This window comes from Meles meles, chromosome 2 (assembly GCF_922984935.1).
Source record: "Meles meles chromosome 2, mMelMel3.1 paternal haplotype, whole genome shotgun sequence".
Lineage (NCBI taxonomy): Eukaryota > Metazoa > Chordata > Mammalia > Carnivora > Mustelidae > Meles > Meles meles.
In genome coordinates, this window is record NC_060067.1 from 110,300,575 (window position 1) to 110,320,423 (window position 19,849).

At 37.4% G+C, this 19,849-nt stretch overlaps 1 protein-coding gene across 1 annotated transcript; it reads left to right on the forward strand.

Annotated features, from left to right (window-relative positions):
- The first annotated feature begins 382 nt into the window (after positions 1 to 382).
- On the forward strand, positions 383 to 1,848 carry LOC123936999 (calcyclin-binding protein-like). The gene is made up of 2 exons (XM_045997481.1): positions 383 to 682; positions 871 to 1,848. Exons 1-2 carry the CDS (start codon positions 524 to 526, stop codon positions 1,426 to 1,428), a joined length of 717 nt encoding a protein of 238 aa, XP_045853437.1. The 5' UTR covers positions 383 to 523; the 3' UTR covers positions 1,429 to 1,848.
- Positions 1,849 to 19,849: the final 18,001 nt, after the last annotated feature.

Consider the following 19,849-nt stretch of genomic DNA (forward strand, 5'->3'; position numbering starts at 1 on the left):
GAGTCCTAGCATCACAGAACCAAGTGTACAAGGGTATTTGGAGTTGAGAGAAAATAGTTTAATAGCCTGTACACTGGGGGAACAAACAGTAAACAAGACAGACACCAACAATGTCCACCAAGTGTTATGCTCTTGTAATCTTTGCATTTTTGTGTGTATCCAGAGATACTCTTGTCATATCCCTTTGGGTTTATAAGTAGGAGGCTATGTTCTATCAGATGTTTTGTCCAAGTAGGAGGCTATGTTCTATCAGATAAGGTTATGTCCAAGTAGCCAAAATATATAGAGAACTTATACAACTCAATACCAAAAAACAAATAATCCAATTAAAAGTGGCATAAGACGTGAGGCGCCGCTGTGCGGCAGGCGGGCCGGTCTCGCGCCGGGTCGGGTGTGCGCGCAGGCTTGGGGTGCTGCGACTCGTGCGGGTGGGGCCCACGTCCGGGAAAGCGCGTTCCGTGCGGTGTTTCCTGTTCTCTCCCCTGCGCGTCTGCAGCTCGGGCCTTGCCTGATCAGCCCGACCATGGCTTCAGCTTTGGAAGAGCTACAGAAAGATCTAGAAGAGGTAAAGGTGTTGCTGGAAAAGTCCTCTAGAAAAAGAGTACTTGATGCCCTTACAGCTGAAAAATCCAAGATTGAGACAGAGATCAAGAACAAGACGCAGGGATGCCTGGGTGGATCAGTTGGTTAAGCGGCTGCCTTCGGCTCAGGTCATGATCCCAACGTCCTGGGATCAAGTCCCACATCGGGCTCCGTGCTCGGCAGGGAGCGTGCTTCGCCCTCTGCCTCTGCCTGCAACTCTGTCTGCCTGTGCTCGCTCTCTCTCTCTCTCTAATAAATAAATAAAATCTAAAAAAAAAAAAGAACAAGATGCAGCAGAAGTCCCAGAGAAAAGCAGAACTTCTTGACAATGAAAAGCCAGCTGCTGTGGTTGCTCCCATTACAACAGGATATACAGTGAAAATCAGTAATTACAGATGGGATCAGTCAGATAAGTTTGTGAAAATCTACATCACCTTAACTGGAGTTCATCAAGTCCCCACTGAGAACGTGCAGGTGCACTTCACCGAGAGGTCATTTGATCTTTTGGTAAAGAATCTAAATGGGAAGAGTTACTCCATGATTGTGAACAATCTTTTAAAACCCATCTCTGTGGAAGGCAGTTCAAAAAAAGTCAAGACAGATACTGTTCATATCTTATGTAGAAAGAAAGCAGAAAACACACGGTGGGACTACCTGACTCAGGTTGAAAAAGAATGCAAAGAGAAAGAAAAGCCCTCCTATGACACTGAAACAGATCCTAGTGAGGGATTAATGAATGTTCTAAAGAAAATTTATGAAGATGGAGATGATGATATGAAGCGAACCATTAATAAAGCCTGGGTGGAATCAAGAGAGAAGCAAGCCAAAGGAGACACAGAATTTTAAGACTATAAAGTCATTTTGGGAACTGTGATGTGGAAATATTGATGTTTCCAAGGAGGAAATGTTGGTGAGCTGCACAGATAAATTTGACAAATAACTACTTACACAGCCTTCTTCTAAGTAAAGGCAGTGAATTTTCCCATTTTCTCCTGGAGGATTTATTTAAATAAAATATGCTTATTAAACACTTCCTCCAAAGATGGTTTCCTTAGTAATCTGGGCATTTTGTTCAAAAAAGGATAATATCGTATTCTTGTGGGAAATGTAAAACAGCAAGTCTTGCCTAATGATAATGCCACATTGTGTGTATTTTTGTTCAGCTAAGAGGTAGAAAACAAAAGTTCTTGTTTGCGTATAAGTTCCTGATTATCAGCTCTCACCATTGTAAGAGTAAGTAAAAATAAAACCTGAATTTTTGCATAAGAAAAAGTGGCATAAGACATGAACAGATTTTCTCCAAAAAAGACATTCAGATGACCAACAGACACATGAAAATGTACCCAACATCATTGTCATCAGAGAAATACAAATCAAAAACTACAGTGAGATATCACCTCACACCTGTCAGAACGGATAAAATCAACAACGTAAGAAACAACAGGTATTGGTGAGGACGTGAAGAAAAAGGAACCCTCTCGTGCATTGATGGTGAGAAAGCAAACTAGAGCGGCCACTCTGGAAAACAGTATGGAGGTTCTTCAAAAAGTTAAAAATAGAACTACCAGTAATCACATTAATGGGTATTTACCCAAAGAATACAAAAAACACTAATTCTTTTCTTTTTTTAATTATTTTCTATTTAAATTCAATTAATTAAACATTTGGTGTATTATCAGTTTCAGATGTAGAGTTCAGTGATTCATTAGTTGTATATAACACCCAGTTCTCATTATATCACCTGCCCTCCTTAATGGTCATCACCCAGTTACCCCAGACCCCCAACTCCCACCCCTTTAGGGACCCTAAAAAAACACTAATTCAAAAGGACATAAGCACTTCTATGTTTATTGCAGCATTATTTATAACAGCTGAAATATGGAAATAGCCCAAGCGCCCATTGATAGATGAGTGGATAAAGAAGATGTGGTGTGTGTCTGTATATCATATATATATATATATATATATATATATATATATATATATATACAGACACACACAATGAAATCCTTCTCAGCCATTAAAAAAAATGAATCTTGCTATTTGCAACAACATGGATGGAACTACACAGTATAATACTAAGTAAAATAAATCAGAGAAGGACAAATACCACATGATCTCATTCATATATGGAAAAAAGAGAGAGAGGCAAACCAAGAAACAGACTCTAAACTATAGAGAACAAACTGATGGTTACCAGAGGGGAGGTTGGGGGGGAGGGGTGAGTGAAATAGGTGAAGAAGGTTAAAAAGTACACTTACCATCATGAGCATTGATAATGTACAGAATTGCTGAATCACTGTATTATATGCCTGAAATTAATATAACACTGTATGATGATACTAGAATTAAAATTAAAAACTTAATAAAATGTTAAAGGAAAAGAAAAGGCTATGTCTAAGCATGAGCAACTACAGGTGCAGCATGTGATAAGCCCCTGGCATTCCCAAAGAATGTGCATGAGTGGAGCCATGCTGTTGGAAAACACTGTTGGAGGTTCCACTGAAACTGAAGTAATCAGATCAAAGAGAAGATAGTGGGGAAAGAAAACACCTATCACCACCACCCCATGTATGCACACACACACACACACGCACACGCACACACGCACAGAAATACATAAAGTAGGAACACAGGTAATGTCTCCAAAAACAAACACATATTCCAAAAATATGTGGCAAAGGTCTCAGAGCAAAAGCCTTAACCAGCCACTCAAAGCATGGACAGTGGACCAGTACAGGTCAAGGAACTCTTTGCTCTCAGCCCATAACAAAGTAAATACCAAAGTTGAGAGTAAACATTTAGAAACCTCCGTAGCACATTAGCGGAGTACTTTCATGTCTTTTCAATATAATAATGAAAATTCAGACTTATTTTTGTCTTTGGGTTTGTATTTCCCATCTCATTTTTCTAAAAATTGACTTTTATATTTTTTACCAAAAAAGCACCAGCCCACAATGGACAGAGAATACAAACAGAAGTCATCCTTCACTATCGATAACTTGAGAGACACTATCCTAAACCAGAGACTTGCTGCAAATTGAATGCAAGACACAGTAACTAGCACAGCGTGGCCACCAGGCATCATCAGCTAGTGCTCCATGTGCAGGGAGACATCCTGGGAGAGACAGTAGCTAGACAAGCCGAGGCCAGAGGACGGGCTCTAGGACCAGGAAGCAGTGGCATCTCTGTCCAGGCAGTCTATCAAAAGGAGAAGATGCTGAAACTAAGCAGGGATAGTCAAAGTGCTCATGACTACTGGCAGAACCTTCACCAGGAAATCTTCCAAGCAGCTACTCTACATTTTCAAGTGTTCAGCCATTGTTTGCCATGAACACCCTGAAGACCTCAAAAACTAGGGACATTTATTTTTATAAATGTGTCCTTTCCAGCATCCCAGGTTTTTCTCATGATGTTCTGATGGCTACAGTGCCAGATATAAACAGAGATAACCTGCATATCGGGAAGAAAAGACCTGAAGGCTATAAAGGCCATAATCAAAAGATAAACTATATACAGTGACTTACCTGGTGAAAGGGATTGAAACTACCTCAACTCATGCTTACAACAAATATGTAAATACTCTGGTTTCTCTTCAAATCTTATAAATCTTTTGCCTTTTACAACAAACATGTATTATTTATATAATTTTTAAGAACAAAATAATTAAAAATTTAAGTCTTTAAGACTCAACAACAACATGCTCTTGCCTAATATCTACAAGTCTTTTTTTTTTAATATTTTATTTATTTGACAGAGAGAAATCACAACTAGGCAGAGAGGCAGGCAGAGAGAGAGGAGGAAGCAGGCTCCTTGCGAAGCAGAGAGCTGGACGTGGGGCTCGATCCCAGGAGCCTGGGATCGTGACCTGAGCCGAAGGCAGAGGCTTTAACCCACTGAGCCACCCAGGCGCCCCCATAATATCTACAAGTCTTAAGGTACCTCATAAGTGTTTTCCAGATGAGGTTCAAATCCTCTGGACTACAGCATCCCTCCTTGAATATAATATTTTCAGTAGCAATTATCTTCACCAATCCAACAGATATTCTTTGCAGTTACCTGTCTTAATGCACAGAATGAGCCTCTGGGAGTTTCTGGCAGTCTGACAAATTATATTTCACCCCATAATTGGCCATGGATCTACAAAATGCACAGTGACTATATAAAGATCTAAAGTTAAAAGTTTTTAACAGGAGAAGAGCCTGGGTAGCTCAGGTGGTTAAGCGTTTGGCTCAGGTCACGATCCTGGGGTTCTGGGATCAAGTCCTACAACAGGCTCCCTGCTCAGTGGGGCATCCTCCTCTTCCTCTCTCTCTGCCCTTCCCCCTCAGCTCATGCTTTCTTTCTCCTTCTCTCTCAAATAAATAAATAAAATCTTTTAAAAAAAGGAATTTTTAACAAGAAATGTTTTTTAATGATATTAACACTCATGGTACTAAGGCCAAATTGACCCTTCCCTATTTAAAGATGGCTCGGAGTACAGACAGCACTAAACCCAGCCTCTGAACATTCTGGAAACAAACTGTCTGTATATGGACTGTCTGTTAGGCATGTTGGCATCCCATGTGCATGATCTGAACAAATCAGACACGGGCCTTTACCTTTATAGAGTTTATAGTCTTAGACACTAAATATGTAAACACAAATAAATACATAATTACAAACTGTGATAAATATTTTGAGGATAACTGGCTGCTATGAACCAGAATGAATAGGATGAATCTATTTTGAAATTGGAATCTAAGGTGAGCTGTGAATACTAATACAGCAATGTGTACACATAATAGGTTTGTGTTTACCCTGAGCCTTCTAGAAAATACAGCATTTATTGTCTTTTTTGGTATGTTCTCTGATTTTTAGGTTTTTATTACTTGGTTTGGCAGCCACACTTTGCTTCTAACATTAGCAGGACATGAAAGTGCTTGAGATACCATTCTCACTTTCTAGTTCATTAATATTCAGTGAAACATTTGTAACATTTAACAACTCAGTATCTCCTTCTGTGATCCCTTCAGGCTTCTGACCTTTGTTTTCCCTGGAGGAAAAATAATATCATGCTGATTCTGTTTCAGAGCAGTTCAGTTTATTCTGCGAATGTTCTCCTGCCATGACGTATGATCACCTAGAGCTTGTGTGGTCAGCTGATGGTGAAGAAGTACTGTAAGTCCATTTAAACCCTGCACGCTATATATTCATCCTAATCACTAGGTGAAAAAGAGACACTACTCAACAATACCAAATTTAAAAGTGTAAGTTAAAAGTGCCATGAAGGAAAAGGAAAGGGTATTGTGAGAGTAAAGCACAAGGAGCCCTGACCCAATCTGAAGGATTTGGGGAGGACTAACTGGAACAAGGGATGCTTATGCTAAAATCTGAAAAACAAGAGTTATTTTCCTGATTTCCCAATGCTCAATGCTATTATGAATTATCTTACAGACACTCATCTAAAGATGGAAAAATAATTATTTTTTTCTAACTAGGACCTATTAGTGCTATACATGTTTACTAATTTAACAACAATGAAAGTAAAATGAACACCATCCTGGAAGTCACAATTCTATTTACAAGTCATGGCAAGAGAAAGGAAACTACAGAGCCCAAACTGTGCTGAGTAAGCTAAAACTTTCCAGAGCACCAGCTTAACTAGAAAAAACAAAACAAAAAAAACAAAAAAAAAAAAACATGAACTTTGGATTCAAACAGATTTCAAATCAAATCCCCACTTTCCTAACTAATAAGTGTTCAGAATCAAACAGATAGCTATATACACAATTTGCTAATAGGAAACATACTATCTACTTCCCAGGGCTGCAAGAGAGGATGAAACTAGTAACAAAGTGCCTAATAGTCACTAGGCATTCAATAAGTGTTCCGTTCTTCCCACTAAATAAAACCAACAACAGTTTTAATTTAGTTAATAATTTATATACTAAACAAGAATTATAACAGGAACAAACCCCTGTGACTTTTTCTGACATGTCTGATTTAGTTTTCTTGGGCCCACAATCAGACAGAGCTGGCTATACCAGAAACTAGGTAGCTATTTGAATCCGTCAATGAAGCTTCCAATGTTTTGGGAGGAACCAAGGCTCACAGAGGTACTCTGGGGCTTCATGTGTTTTGCTTGTTGCTGCAGCTTTTGGCATCTTTGGACAAAACCAGCTGAGTTCTAATTGCTACTAATTGGGAAGTGGGAAAATGACTAATTAATGGATTATAAATTATAATGCTATCTCGCAATTAGATTTGTTTTGTAAAAGAGAGATACTTAGAATTGGGGCCTTTAATGTCCTTTCCACAAACATTAGTGAAACAAAGGCTAGATTTTGTTTGCATCTTGTTTGTGTGTATGTGTCCACATATATTATAAATATGAGATATTTTCTCTAGCCCCAGATGGTTTTGCTGAAATTAATTTGTAAAGGAGCTTTATTTAATTGGTTTAAAAGCAAGTTTTTGTAAAAACTGGGCACTCTGAAACTCAAAAAGATAAGAACTAACCCAAATGTTTTTCAAGTACATGTGATCCGGGATAATCTTTGGTAAATTAAAATTTGATTGTTGGTTTAATTAAAATAGATGTACTTAGAGTTATCAGCATTAAATATAAAATGTTTATTCTACCAAGATTTCCTATAGGTCAAATAAGTTCATGTTATCTCTGTTGCAATCTATCAGCAAAAATTACTTAAAATGTTTACCTTTTTCCTGTCTCAAAGTTTTCATGGGTAATTGTTTAAGAGCAAACAGGTTAAATAAATAAAAAGGTTTCTAGGTAAACTTTTAATAGCTTTCAAAATCTTTGGTAACCTGAAACTTTGAAGTTTTGCTAGGTTAAATGATACATTGGGTTAAATTCATTGAATATGTAAGTCTTTTCCAAGTAAGATAAAATACTAAAACAATTACAAAACACAGGTTTGACAGTTTTTGTCCTATTGCAGAGAAATTGTAGATACTTGGGTCTATGAGTAAATGTGTTCTATGCTTTATTGAAAGTTACACTATGGAAAAATACATGTTTCTAGATGTTATGAAATATATTCACAAATTTGTCATCTAAAGATTTCTGATGTAACAATTCACAATGGGTTACTACTTAGTTTTCACTGGAAGCTGAAGTTTCTAAAAGTTAAAATTCTGATAAATGTAATTGAGACTGCTTGAAATCATTGAGACAGCAACTTTATACATAGGAAAATAAGAAAAATGTAAAAAGAAATGGTATAAGAAATGACAAGTAATTTTGAGACAGTTTATTTAGAGAGGAAAAATTTAGGACAAAATCTAAATGAAAAAAGAAAGCTGTAAAGGGGAATATTTAGAAAAGAATTTTAAGTATGGCCAGGACTTAGAGTAATGAATAAGTTTTAAAAGTATACTAGTATAAGACTAGAATTCAGTTTTTCCTCTGTTAGAAAGACAGAGTTTTCTTGGATTGTTGGTCTGCTCTTGATAAAAAATCATGAACAAAGGCATTTCTTTATCTGCCAAAAAAAACAGTTTTTAGGGGCACCTGGGTGGCTCAGTGGGTTAAAGCCTCTGCCTTCGGCTCAGGTCATGATCCCAGGGTCCTGGGATCGAGCCCCACATTGGGCTCTCTGCTCCGTGGGGAGCCTGCTTCCTCCTCTCTCTCTGCCTGCCTCTCTGCCTACTTGTGATTTCTCTCTGTCAAATAAATAAAATATTAAAAAAAAAAAACAGTTTTTATATTTCGCCTTTATCGGGTCTTCAGTCGCTTAAGAAGTTTAAATCTTCTCAATGTTAAAAGAGCTAAGTTTTTCTAACAACTGTGTAACCTTCTGTATTTGTCCAGAATCTCTTATGGCTACCTTGGTTAAACAGATAATTAAATTTTAAGTTTTGTAATGATCTGTGATCCTGTTTAGGTATATGCTTTAAAATCTTTTGATTGTTGGACACCTGGGTGGCTCAGTGGGTTAAAGCCTCTGCCTTCGGCTCAGGTCATGATCTCAGGGTCCTGGGATGGAGCCCCACATCGGGCTGTCTGCTCAGCAGGGAGCCTGCTTCCCCCTCTCTCTGCCTGCCTCTCTGCCTACTTATGATCTCTCTCTCTCTGTCAAATAAATAAATAAAATCTTTTTTTTAAAAAATCTTTCGTTTGTTACAAACTTCTCAAATATTCAAATCATAAAATGAAGTTTTTTTGACTAATAAGCTTGTCTATTTGATATGCTAAAACTACGTGGGAAGCATTGTCAGTTAAGGGATGATAAATCTTCTTAGGTTATATTGTATGAGTGAGTGCTATAACTGTAATAGAAAGTATATAAAATTCCTAAAGTTCTAATATGTTCTGGTGCAATGCTATCACTTAAAATTCTAATTATTAAAATGTTATGTATCACAAAAATAACCAAATTTTCTTGTGGACTGCATTAAAATGAACTCTCATTAGATTTTAACCATGGCCATTTTGAGTCTTTCGCCATTTATGATTATTGTTAGACCCTGATGCTCTCACAAATGTGTTTCAGTTTCAAGGAGGTTTATTAAAAGGACTTTTGAGGGACACCTGGGTGTCTCTGTTGGTTAAGCTCTGCCTTTGGCTCAGGCCAAGATCCCAGGGTTCTGGGATGGAGTCCCACATTGGGCTCCTTGCTCAGTGCAGAGCCTGCTTCTCCCTCTGCCAGCCACTCCCCCTGCTTGCTCTCTCTCTCTCTCTGACAAATAAATAAATAAAAATCCCTAAAAAATAAGGACTTTTGACAAATACAGGCTTCTGATATTTTTAATATTACAAAGCTAAACTAAACATTTCTAGAATAGAAAAGCTGCATTCAAACAAAACAAGTATAACACTGGACTAAATGAACTGAGAAGGATAGTTATAGTTTTTATGACTCTTACTTGAAACACTGCTGGTTTTCTAATGTTTGCTCTTCAAGATATAAGGAAATTTTTTTTCTCATGATATCTACAACTTATAAAAATTTGATGAAAAAAAAGGCTTTATAAACAAATTAAAACATTTATCTTTTTTCCTTACCTGAAACCTCTAGAATTCAAAAAACTCTCAGTGAGTATTCTTTCTTCCATGGCAATTATCATTATTTGTGTAAGTTCAATAAGAATCTGTTCTCCTGGGGTATCTAGTTGAATAGTATATGACTCTTGATCTCGAGGTCATGAGTTCAAGCCTCATGTTGGGTGTAGAGATTACTTAAATAAATACTTAAAAAAAAGAAAAAGAATTTGTTCTCCTTTTAACATTGGTTATTTTTACTAAGACTTTGACTGGGATATTATATTTTAAAGAGCATGCATAGACTCAGATTTAACCAGACAGTGTCAAGGAACTAAGGTTAACTTTATGGAGCCAATGGAGCCCCTTGGAAATTTGAGCCTGATATCTTGCTTACAAAGTTCCCAGCAGCCTTACCAGGTGAATAAAAAAATGTAACTTCCTGACAGGTATAGGGACCTCAGAATATTTGGGGGACCTCAGAAAGAGAGGAATTCACTCAAATCTACATATACTGCAAATGAGTTTGATGGTAACTATTTGACTTGGCTTCTGGCCTTGAGAGGCTATTAAATATTCAATCCGAAATTCCTTGTAAAAAGTTCCATCAAAGCCAATTTTTTGTCCAGCAAAGCAGATTTCAAAAACCCATGTAGTCAGTCACTATTCTTGCAATACTTATGTAAACAATTAGGTCAAGTTCATTAAAACTGGATTTGTTTGTTTGTTCCCGGGTGGTTGAACTGGTTAAGCAGCTCACTCTTGGTTTCAGCTCAGGTCATGCTCTCAGGGTGGGTTGTAAGACCGAGCCCCACATCAGGTTCCACACTCAGCACAGAGTCCACTTAAGATTCTGACCCCCTCCTTCTCCCTCCCTCTGCTTGTGCAATCTTACTCTCCCTCTCTCTCTCTCTAAAATAAATAAATAAATAAAATCTTTTTTTAAAAAACTGGATTTGTTTAACAAACAATAAATTAGTCTTAATTTGGCTATCCTTCAGTGGACATGGGGGTGATTTTGGAGAAAAAGATTTCAATAACACACGTTATGGATGTTAAATTCTAATTCTGATAGTGTCTTTGAGTGTTTGCTGTTTTGCCTATAAACCTAGGCCAGATCCTGAATTCTTCCAATTTCCTTAAATATCCGGCTATGACTCCAAAGTAAATTTTCTAATATTCTCCCATTCTTTTGACTTGAAATCATTGAGAAATAGAACTGCCCTTTTCCCCAAAGCCCTGAAAAATGAAGCTAGACTTAAGGTCACAGCAGAGAAACTGCCACAATGGCCCATGTTTATGCAATATTCCTGCCTAATTCACTGTGGTCACTCAAAAGGATCAACCAATGACCTGTGAACTACAAGCCCCAAAAATCCACCAGGTCGCCACTGCCTGTCCCTACTCCATCTGAGGATGCTTTTAGTCTGACATCCAGAAATTGTCTCACTGGATTCAAACACTATATTTGTACTTTGCTCCAAACGTTAACCTGTGTTTTTCTTTTGTTTCCATAGAAATGCCTCTTGTGAATTACCTAACAATTTGCATAACACAGGCCTAACTCTATGGCTCACCTGCAGGAGCACCTCCTACGATGAGACAACTATTCCAATTTAGATATAGATATAGAGATTGTTTAAAGTCATGACAAGATTTAATTAAAAATAAAAACAAACGACTTCTCTGGTAGGAAAAAAGACTTTGATGTTCAACAGTGTAATCCAGATATTTGTCATGCATGTGCATCCCCCTCTTTCATTCACCATTCCCCCTCCAAAAAAATGGCTGGCATATATACTCCCTTCCATGTTTTCTGAGTATTTCTGGGCTTAAGTTCATGGGGTCTGAATTCCTAGTCCTACTGAATTTTTTTTGAAGCATCCCACGGGTCAGCTGTCCTAAAGCTGCTGTCATCTGTGTCTCTTCACCACATGCTGTACTTTCCCTCTTCCTGTATTTTCCAAAGCACCACTAGCACAAGGCCCTGGTGGAGAGTCAACTTTGCTGAGGGCCTGGGAAAGATAGATGATAGTGCAGTGAAACACGAACAGACAACAACGTTATTCAGTTGCACCCACACAAAAAAGATTTTTAAAATCCAGCTATCTTATTACTTACACTAACATAATTTTTGGTCTATACCTCTTCCATCGAATCCCTGGCCAGAAGCCTTGCCCGACATAACCACCCATGACCGCAAAGGCATTTTTCCTCCTCCAGATTGAACTTTTTACTTCTCCCTGGCCAGTTATCACAAACCATATAGGCAGATTCTAAAATAATACTGTTTCTTCCTGTTATATCAGTATACACTTACCTAACTGGATATATATCAATGCATCTAAGGAAACTCCATCTGAAACAAAAGGTTTTCATTCCCTACCAAGGAGTGATAAAGACTCTCTCCTACACCAAATCTGATTCAGGTTCCTCTGAGCCCTCTTCCCAACTAGGTCCTGGCCTTGGGCACTGTCCTTGGCCTACTTAGTCCAGTTTTAGGAAGAATACTGAATTATTTTAGCAAAAACAAAACAAAAATTACATTCAATATCTGGTCTAATTTCTCTTCTTCCACCCTTGGTATCTTATCACCCTTGCTTATCTTCGGCAAGGATCCTATGGAGCCAAGCTAGCAAGAACCTCCCTAGTCTTGACCTTTGCTCTCAGTAATTTTCCTTCCACTGACCTCCACTGACCCTGCTCCTTGGCCATAAATCTCCACTTGTCTTTGTCATATTTGGAGTTGAGCCCAATCCCTCTCCCTTACTGCAAAACCTGCTCTGCCCAAGTCCCTCTTAAATAAAGTCTTCTTTATGCCTTTAACAATTGTCATGAATGATTATTTCTTTATCTTTAACAAGAGCCAACTGCAACAAAGGAAAGTGAAGGCATCACAGGAAAATGACCTGTGTGCCTTCATCAAAATATTCTTATTTCTTAAAAAACATGAAAGATCATAAGTCTGCTGGACTTATATTCAAAATTTAAAGAGAATTTAGACAAGAATTGGTGGCATATAGTTTTTCAAAAATTTCAGTGTCATGAAAGATAAAACCTAAGAAACCGTTTGCAATTGAAGGAGACAAATGAGATATGACAACTAAATGTAATCCATGATCCTGGACTGGATCTTAAACTCATAGGGGGAAGCATGCTATAAAGTAAATTATTGGAGGGGCGCTTGGGTGGCTCAGTTGGTTGAGCATCCCGCACTTGATTTCAGCCTATGTCAAGATCTCAGGATCATGGGCTCAAGCCTCACCACACTCAGCTCAGTGTCTGCTAGTCCCTCTCCCTCTGCTCCTCCACCCTACCCCCTGCAATCTCGCTCTCTCTAAAATAAATAAAATCTTTAAAAAAAAAAAAAGTAACTTATTGGAAAATGATCAAAACTAGAATATGGATATAGATTTTTCTCTTCATACTTAAAAAATACAATTTTGAAACAACCCAAATTTACAGAAAAGTATTATGTACAGAACAAAGACTTTATCCACCTGAACTATTTGAGAATAAGTTGACAATGTAATGTCCTGTTATCCCTGACCTCTTTAATCTATATTTTGTGCAAAGACATTCTCACAGTACAAACATCAAAATCGGGACATCCATATTAATACTTTACTACCATCTATTCCTCAGCCAAGTTTCATTAATTATCCCAATAATGTCCTTAAAACCTAAGGATCCAATTAAGTATCACAAGCTGTATTTAGTTAACATATCTTGTTAACCTTTCCAGAACTGGAATAGCTCCTCATTCTTTCCTTAACTTTCACAGCCTTCATACTTTGGCAATTTCTCTATAACTTAAAAATGCTTTTCAAAATAAAAAAAAAATTAAAAAGGAGTCAATGCCATTGTTATCTCAAGCAAAATTTCAGAAAGAACTCCATCCTCAAGACTGAGAGAGTAGGAGTGCCTGGGTGGCTCAGTGGGTTAAGCCTCTGCCTTCGGGATCCCAAGGTCCTGGGATGGAGCCCCACATCCCGCTCTCTGCTCAGCGGGGAGCCTGCTTCCCCCTCTCTCTCTGCCTGTCTCTCTGCCCACTTGTGATCTCTCTCTCTGTGTCAAATAAATAAATAAAATCTTAAAAAAAAAAAAAGACTGAGAGAGTAGAGCTAAAGTAGTTATTACATGTAATCACAGTGTTTTATAGAACCACTGAAAACTGTAATAATCTATGAAAAGTAGATCAGGTGATTTCAATGGTATCAAATTTCTGTTGCATTAATTAATTAATTAATTAATCTAGACCTTGTCTAGGCCTTACTAATTAATCTAAACCTTGTATAGGCATTGGATGCCATTCCCCTATTGGGATTTCTTAGGAATATCTTCTGAACCCCAAACTTTGCATAGGGCTCAGGGACCCTAAAAAATCTATTTATAAGCTACACCTAAGGCAAAAAATGAAACTAAGTCCATAATAGAAAAAAACAAGGAGAATAAAAAGATTTCTACTTAGAGATACTAGTGGTATATATTTCAGGATTTTGAAATGAAATAATAAAAGGAATGAAATAAGTGCCTAATACTTAAAAATATTCCAAGAGTAGAAAAATTAAAATGAAAAAAAACCCCATAGCTGGATATGTTAACATATTGTAAATATGCAAATGTTCTTTCCAGTTTCAAATGATGGGAAAAAACAAAAGATCACAAAGTAAAAATCTTTGTAGTACCAGTCCCAGAATTTGGGATTTCACTTTGTTGGTTCCACCAGATTAAAACATTTCTTCTTCCAACATAGTTGCTTACATTATACCACTTCAAAGCTGAGAGGGATATTAAAAAGACTCTAGTTCAAGTCTTTTGCTTTAAAGATGATGAAATCTAGAGACAGAAATAACAATTCTTGCTTAATATCACACAATAAAAATGGCTGAGTCAGGCCTTGATCCAAAATCCCCCGACTCCTAGTTTAATACTTTCCCCTACACAAGAAGATGAGTCACTGATTTTGTGCAGAAAGGGAACTCTTATCACATATAAATATAGGGATGAAAATTTCTTGAGTAACTTTCTATAAGTCAGCTCAATGTGATGAAGATTATGAGACTGTCTATCTAGCTCATCACTTTACTGGGATTTGCCTCCTTCCTTAAGTTCCTAATATCCTAAGAGTCATCTTTGTTGATGAGACCACATACAGTCACAAAATCCCCTGGGAAGTTTTGAAATACAGACCTGAGAAAGTGTTTGGATTCAGCCTCTTCCTAAGACTCTGTCCTAGTAATATGTGACCTGGGGAAATAGTAGTCAAAATTTAAGGGGCGCCTGGGTGGTTCAGTAGGTTAGGCCTCTGCCTTCGGCTCAAGTCAGGATCTCAGGGTACTGGGATCGAGTCCCACATCGGGCTCTCTGCTCGGCAGGGAGCCTGCTTCCTCCTCTCTCTCTGCCTGCCTCTCTGCCTGCTTGTGATCTCTCTCTGTCAAATAAATAAATAAAATCTTTAAAAAAAAAATTTAAACCACATGACCGGAAATCAAATGGAAGCCAGTCCACAATAAAAGGAATCAAGAGGCACAGAAAGCAGCAGAGAAGAGGAATGAAGAAATTCTGGTAAAGGTCTAGGGCTAGTTCCAGCTCCTTTCTGAGGCGATTTGCCTCTTTGCTTTTGAATTCCCTGATGCAGCCCTATATGTTCATAAATAAATCTCTGGCTAATAGTTCAAATGAGATACAGAAACCAAACAATCCCGAGTAATTCTATAGCCTTTGCAATACAAAGTAAAGTGCACCCCAAAGAGCCCTTTATCTGTTTAAGTGACAGTCACCTAAGCAGCAGTAATTGGCAATCCCATTACTAATTCCTCAATATCTTCTCACACAGTCTTCCTATAATGCTAAAGACATACATGAGCAACAGAGCATTTTATCGACAATCCTGGAATGGAGAAAATCCAGTTCACACACAGGAGTTGAATCATGACACTGAGAAAGCACCCTTACTCAACCTACTGACTAATAATCATGTAGGAACATGAAACACACAAGGAACACACATAGTACGTGAACAAAAGCAGAAGGTGCCAATATTTATTCATCTATGTCTATTTGTGGAAGAGGTTGTTTTGACTTTAAGTTGTTAATTTTGTTTCTTTAAGCAAATATAGCTCCAGAGTAAAGAAAAAAGAGCATTCATTAAGGTTTATTGTAATGTGTTTGATTCCCCAATATTATTCTTCCCCACAGATGATTAAACTAAATATAACAGTAGCTTTTAACATTCTCCCCACAACTGTTCTTGGTGTATGGGCATGTGACTTGAGTCACATCAGTTTATAATCTCCCATGAGTTTAATTGTGTTCTATCTGGGTCGGTTGTTTTGTTGCTTTATCATGACTGAGTCACCGAGTGAGATGACATTCCTTTTTTCTGGAATTCAGTGGGATGGCACTTCTTTTTCTGTAATTTCAAAGCTAGTAATCAAATTCAAAACATCCCTCTCCTCCTCTCTCCCAATTTCAAACAAATGAGGAAGCATGTAGTACCGATTAGAGATTCTAATCACAAAGAGAAGCTGCCCCCAATGAATTCAACAAGGACAGCAGAGCAGAGAAAAAGATACAATCTAAGTTCTTACTGACATCATTGACCCAGTAAATCAGCCAACTCAAGAGTCAGCCCTAGCTCTGGAAATCCAATTAAAGCCATAATGATCTTATTTAAGCTAATTGGGGTTAGAGATTCCTATCATTTCCCGCTAAAAATGTCTTGAATAATTGAGTTCCCTCCCCTGTAGTCTAAATAAATTATCCCTAACTTTCTTTTGGTTTCCCAATAGCAAATGAATTCTCTGAACTCTGAATTCCTTTTTTTTTTAAAGATTTTATTTATTTATTTGACAGAGAGAGATCACAAGTAGGCAGAGAGGCAGGCAGAGAGAGAGGGAAGCAGGCTCGCTGCTGAGCAGAGAGCCCGATGCGGAACTCGATCCCAGGACCCTGAGACCATGACCTGAGCCGAAGGCAGTGGCCTAACCCACTGAGCCACCCAGGCGCCCCTGAACTCTGAATTCTAATTTAAGTTTCAAAAATGGACCCATGGGTCAGTAAAGATGTGGCCTTTGCAGGGATCAGTCACAGATATCTGACCGGCCCCATATATTTCCCATTATAAACTAACTAATTGGCATTACAGTGTCCAGACACCTAGGAGTTTAATTTGTTGTGCTTCTTTTCTCAGTACTACCTTATCCTGTATTTTTTAAAAGTTCCTGTTTTCTGGAACTCTAAAATTAGCCATAAAATCATGGGCCACATTTTTATGATATGCTAATAAATATATTAGTCTGTATTCTGAGATATGCTTTAAAAAGATGAATCATAAAAAGGTAAATTATATAAACTTATTTTAAGTGTAAGAGTAATCATCTCCAGCAATACACAAATACATAACACACAAAATTGAATCAATTTTTGCAGTAATAGATACTAACACCTAATTATCCCACTCTACTACCTCCCCTACCCCCACAAATCAAGAAACAAAATGCAGTAGTTACTATACTATACTTTTAAAAAACACATTGCCCTCAGAGGGTGACTCTTCAAAAGTTTTAACCCAAAGTATTTGGGACTAGAAGTATCTTTCCTTTCATTAATAGCCTTAATACTGTAGCAATATAAGAATAAAGTACAGAGCAACAGTGGTCTGGGGCTGGGACAGCACCCGCACATTCCTCCTAATCTCCTCCTGGGAGGAGAATCAGAGGGAAATGCCAGTCAAACAGGCACATCGCAGCCAGATTTACAGCCCTCAGACAAGGCAGCCTATTCATGACAAAACCGCTTCCACCACCATCAAATGTTCCCTGGCCTACTTATTATTATTATTTAAGTACCTGAATTTAGTAACTTGCCATTGGCATAAACTGAAATGTCTTCCTAAATTATCACTCCGACCTGTTTGCTCTGTAAAATCCTTCCAGGAAAACAAAGGTCATTTAACAACATGGGTCATTGAATTTCTAGGCCACTTAAAAAATGTTGAAAACACACAGCTGAAAATAATTAAATCAATTCATAAGATAGTTTACCAAACATGTAACTTAATTTCAGTTACTAGATTTACTGGAGCTTTCCCAAATAATACTGTCCTTTAAGTTAAAGTTCCTGCTCAACTCCCAGGAATCTGCTCTTATTCTATCCACCACATGACCAATCCACCAGCATGATTCTTTGCCTTCAAGGCAAGTTTAAAGTTATTAGACTCACAGATACATATTTCTGTAGATTTCGTATTTTCATTCCTGTTTCTCCAACAGACTAAAGGCAAGTTTTTTCTCTTTTCCTAAGACATAACTTCCCTAAAACACAGCATAGTATACTTCAAAAAAATTCATCTAATTCTGTGAAACCATTGAATGATTTCAAAGTCAAATTAGTTAATTATTAAATATTTTATATTTATAAGAAACTACAGGCACAAGATGAGTAAGTCTTTGTACCTAAGGAGGAAGGTCAAGAAAAGAACATGATCTTTCACATTAAAAGGCAGAGTGAGAGGGATAATATAAGAAATATTCCAATTTCTCTGGATGCTCAGAAGAGGGAAAATCATGTATGGATGAGAGGTTTCACTTGGAAGAGGATTTCTGAGATGAGCCTTAATGAAAAGTAGAAATTCCACCTATAGAAGTGAAGGTATAGGAAACAAAATTAACAAAGGACAGTATAGGAGATGTTCAAGTGACAGTGAATCTTCCAGATTTGTTGAAACAAAGTATCACCAGTGAAGGAGTGAAATAATAGCAGCAAAATTCATAGAGAGATATATTTAAAGTCTTTGCATCCGGAATAACAAAGTCATACCTAATTTGACAGATTTGTTGTGAAACCATTGAAAAAAAGTTTTAAAGGAAATTATATAACTTCCCTTTGGAAACCTACTAGGCCAGTGGGGTTTGGATGAACTAAAATGAGAAGAAACCAGAAGGTCAATGAAGAAGTTATGAGGGCTACACCATTTAAGAAACAGTAAGGAACACCATTTCACACTCTCTAGAATGGCTATAATGAAAGGAAAAAAAGAAAAATAGCAAGTGTTGATGAAAAGTGAAGAAGTTTGAGGCCTCATACACTGCAGGGAGAAATGTAAAATGGTGCAGCCACTGTGTCAAATAGTTTTGCAGTTCCTCAACTATTAAACACAGAGTTACCATAACTTAGCAATTCCACTTCTAGGTATATACATAAGAGAGTTAAAAATGTATGTCCTTCACAAAAGCCTATATGGGAATACTTATAGTAGCATTATTCATAATGCCAACAAGTGGAAACAACTTAAATATCCATCACTTGAAAAATGATAAACAAACTGTGGTATACCCATACAAAAGAATATTGTTTGGCAATAAGAAGGAATGAAGCACTGATACATGCTACAGCACAGGAGAACCTTGGAAATGTTACAATAAATCAAAGAAACCAAGCACATGAGGTTGTATATGTATGCATATTTGTATATATGTATGATTCCATTTAAATGAAATGTCTTGGATAGGCAAATCCATACAGACTGAAAGGAGATTAGTGGTTGCCAGAAAATAGGCAGAGGGGAAAATTAGAAAGTATGGGGTTTCTTTTTGGGGTGGCAGAAATATTCTGGAATTAGTGACAGTTCCTTAATATTATGAATATATTCAGTGATTAAATTGTACACCTACAAAGTTAAAATGGTGACTCTTAGGTTAAGTGGATTTTAACTCAATAAGAAAAAGAAACTGAAGAATTACGGTAAAGGTCATGTGAGTAGAAACAAAATGGGTGACAAGGTAAGGAGTTATAATCCACATGTTTTTGCAACTATTATATTTTATCAGAGCTAAAGTGCCATCAATTTTAAGATGCATCATAATTTTATATACCAGTAAGAAAGAAAAATACTACCAATTAAACAATGATATGCCATTGATGATAAGAAGCAACTGATATAACAAATTTTACCTTATGGGGCGCCTGGGTGGTTCAGTGGGTTGAACTTCTGCCTTCAGCTCAGGTCATGATCCCAGGGTCCTGGGATTATGCCCCACATCTGGCTCTCTGGTCAGCGGGGGGCCTGCATCCCCCGCTCTTCCCCTCTGCCTGCCTTTCTGCCTACTTGTGATCTCTCGCTGTCAAGTAGATAAATAAAATCTAAAAAAAAGAATCTTTTATCTTATAAAAAAGTGCTTTAGAATCAAGATAACGTAAAATTAGATGTAGGAAATAAAGAAAATATGTACTTTAGAAACAGAAAAAGATCTATTTTGTGCAGAAACATAGTGAATT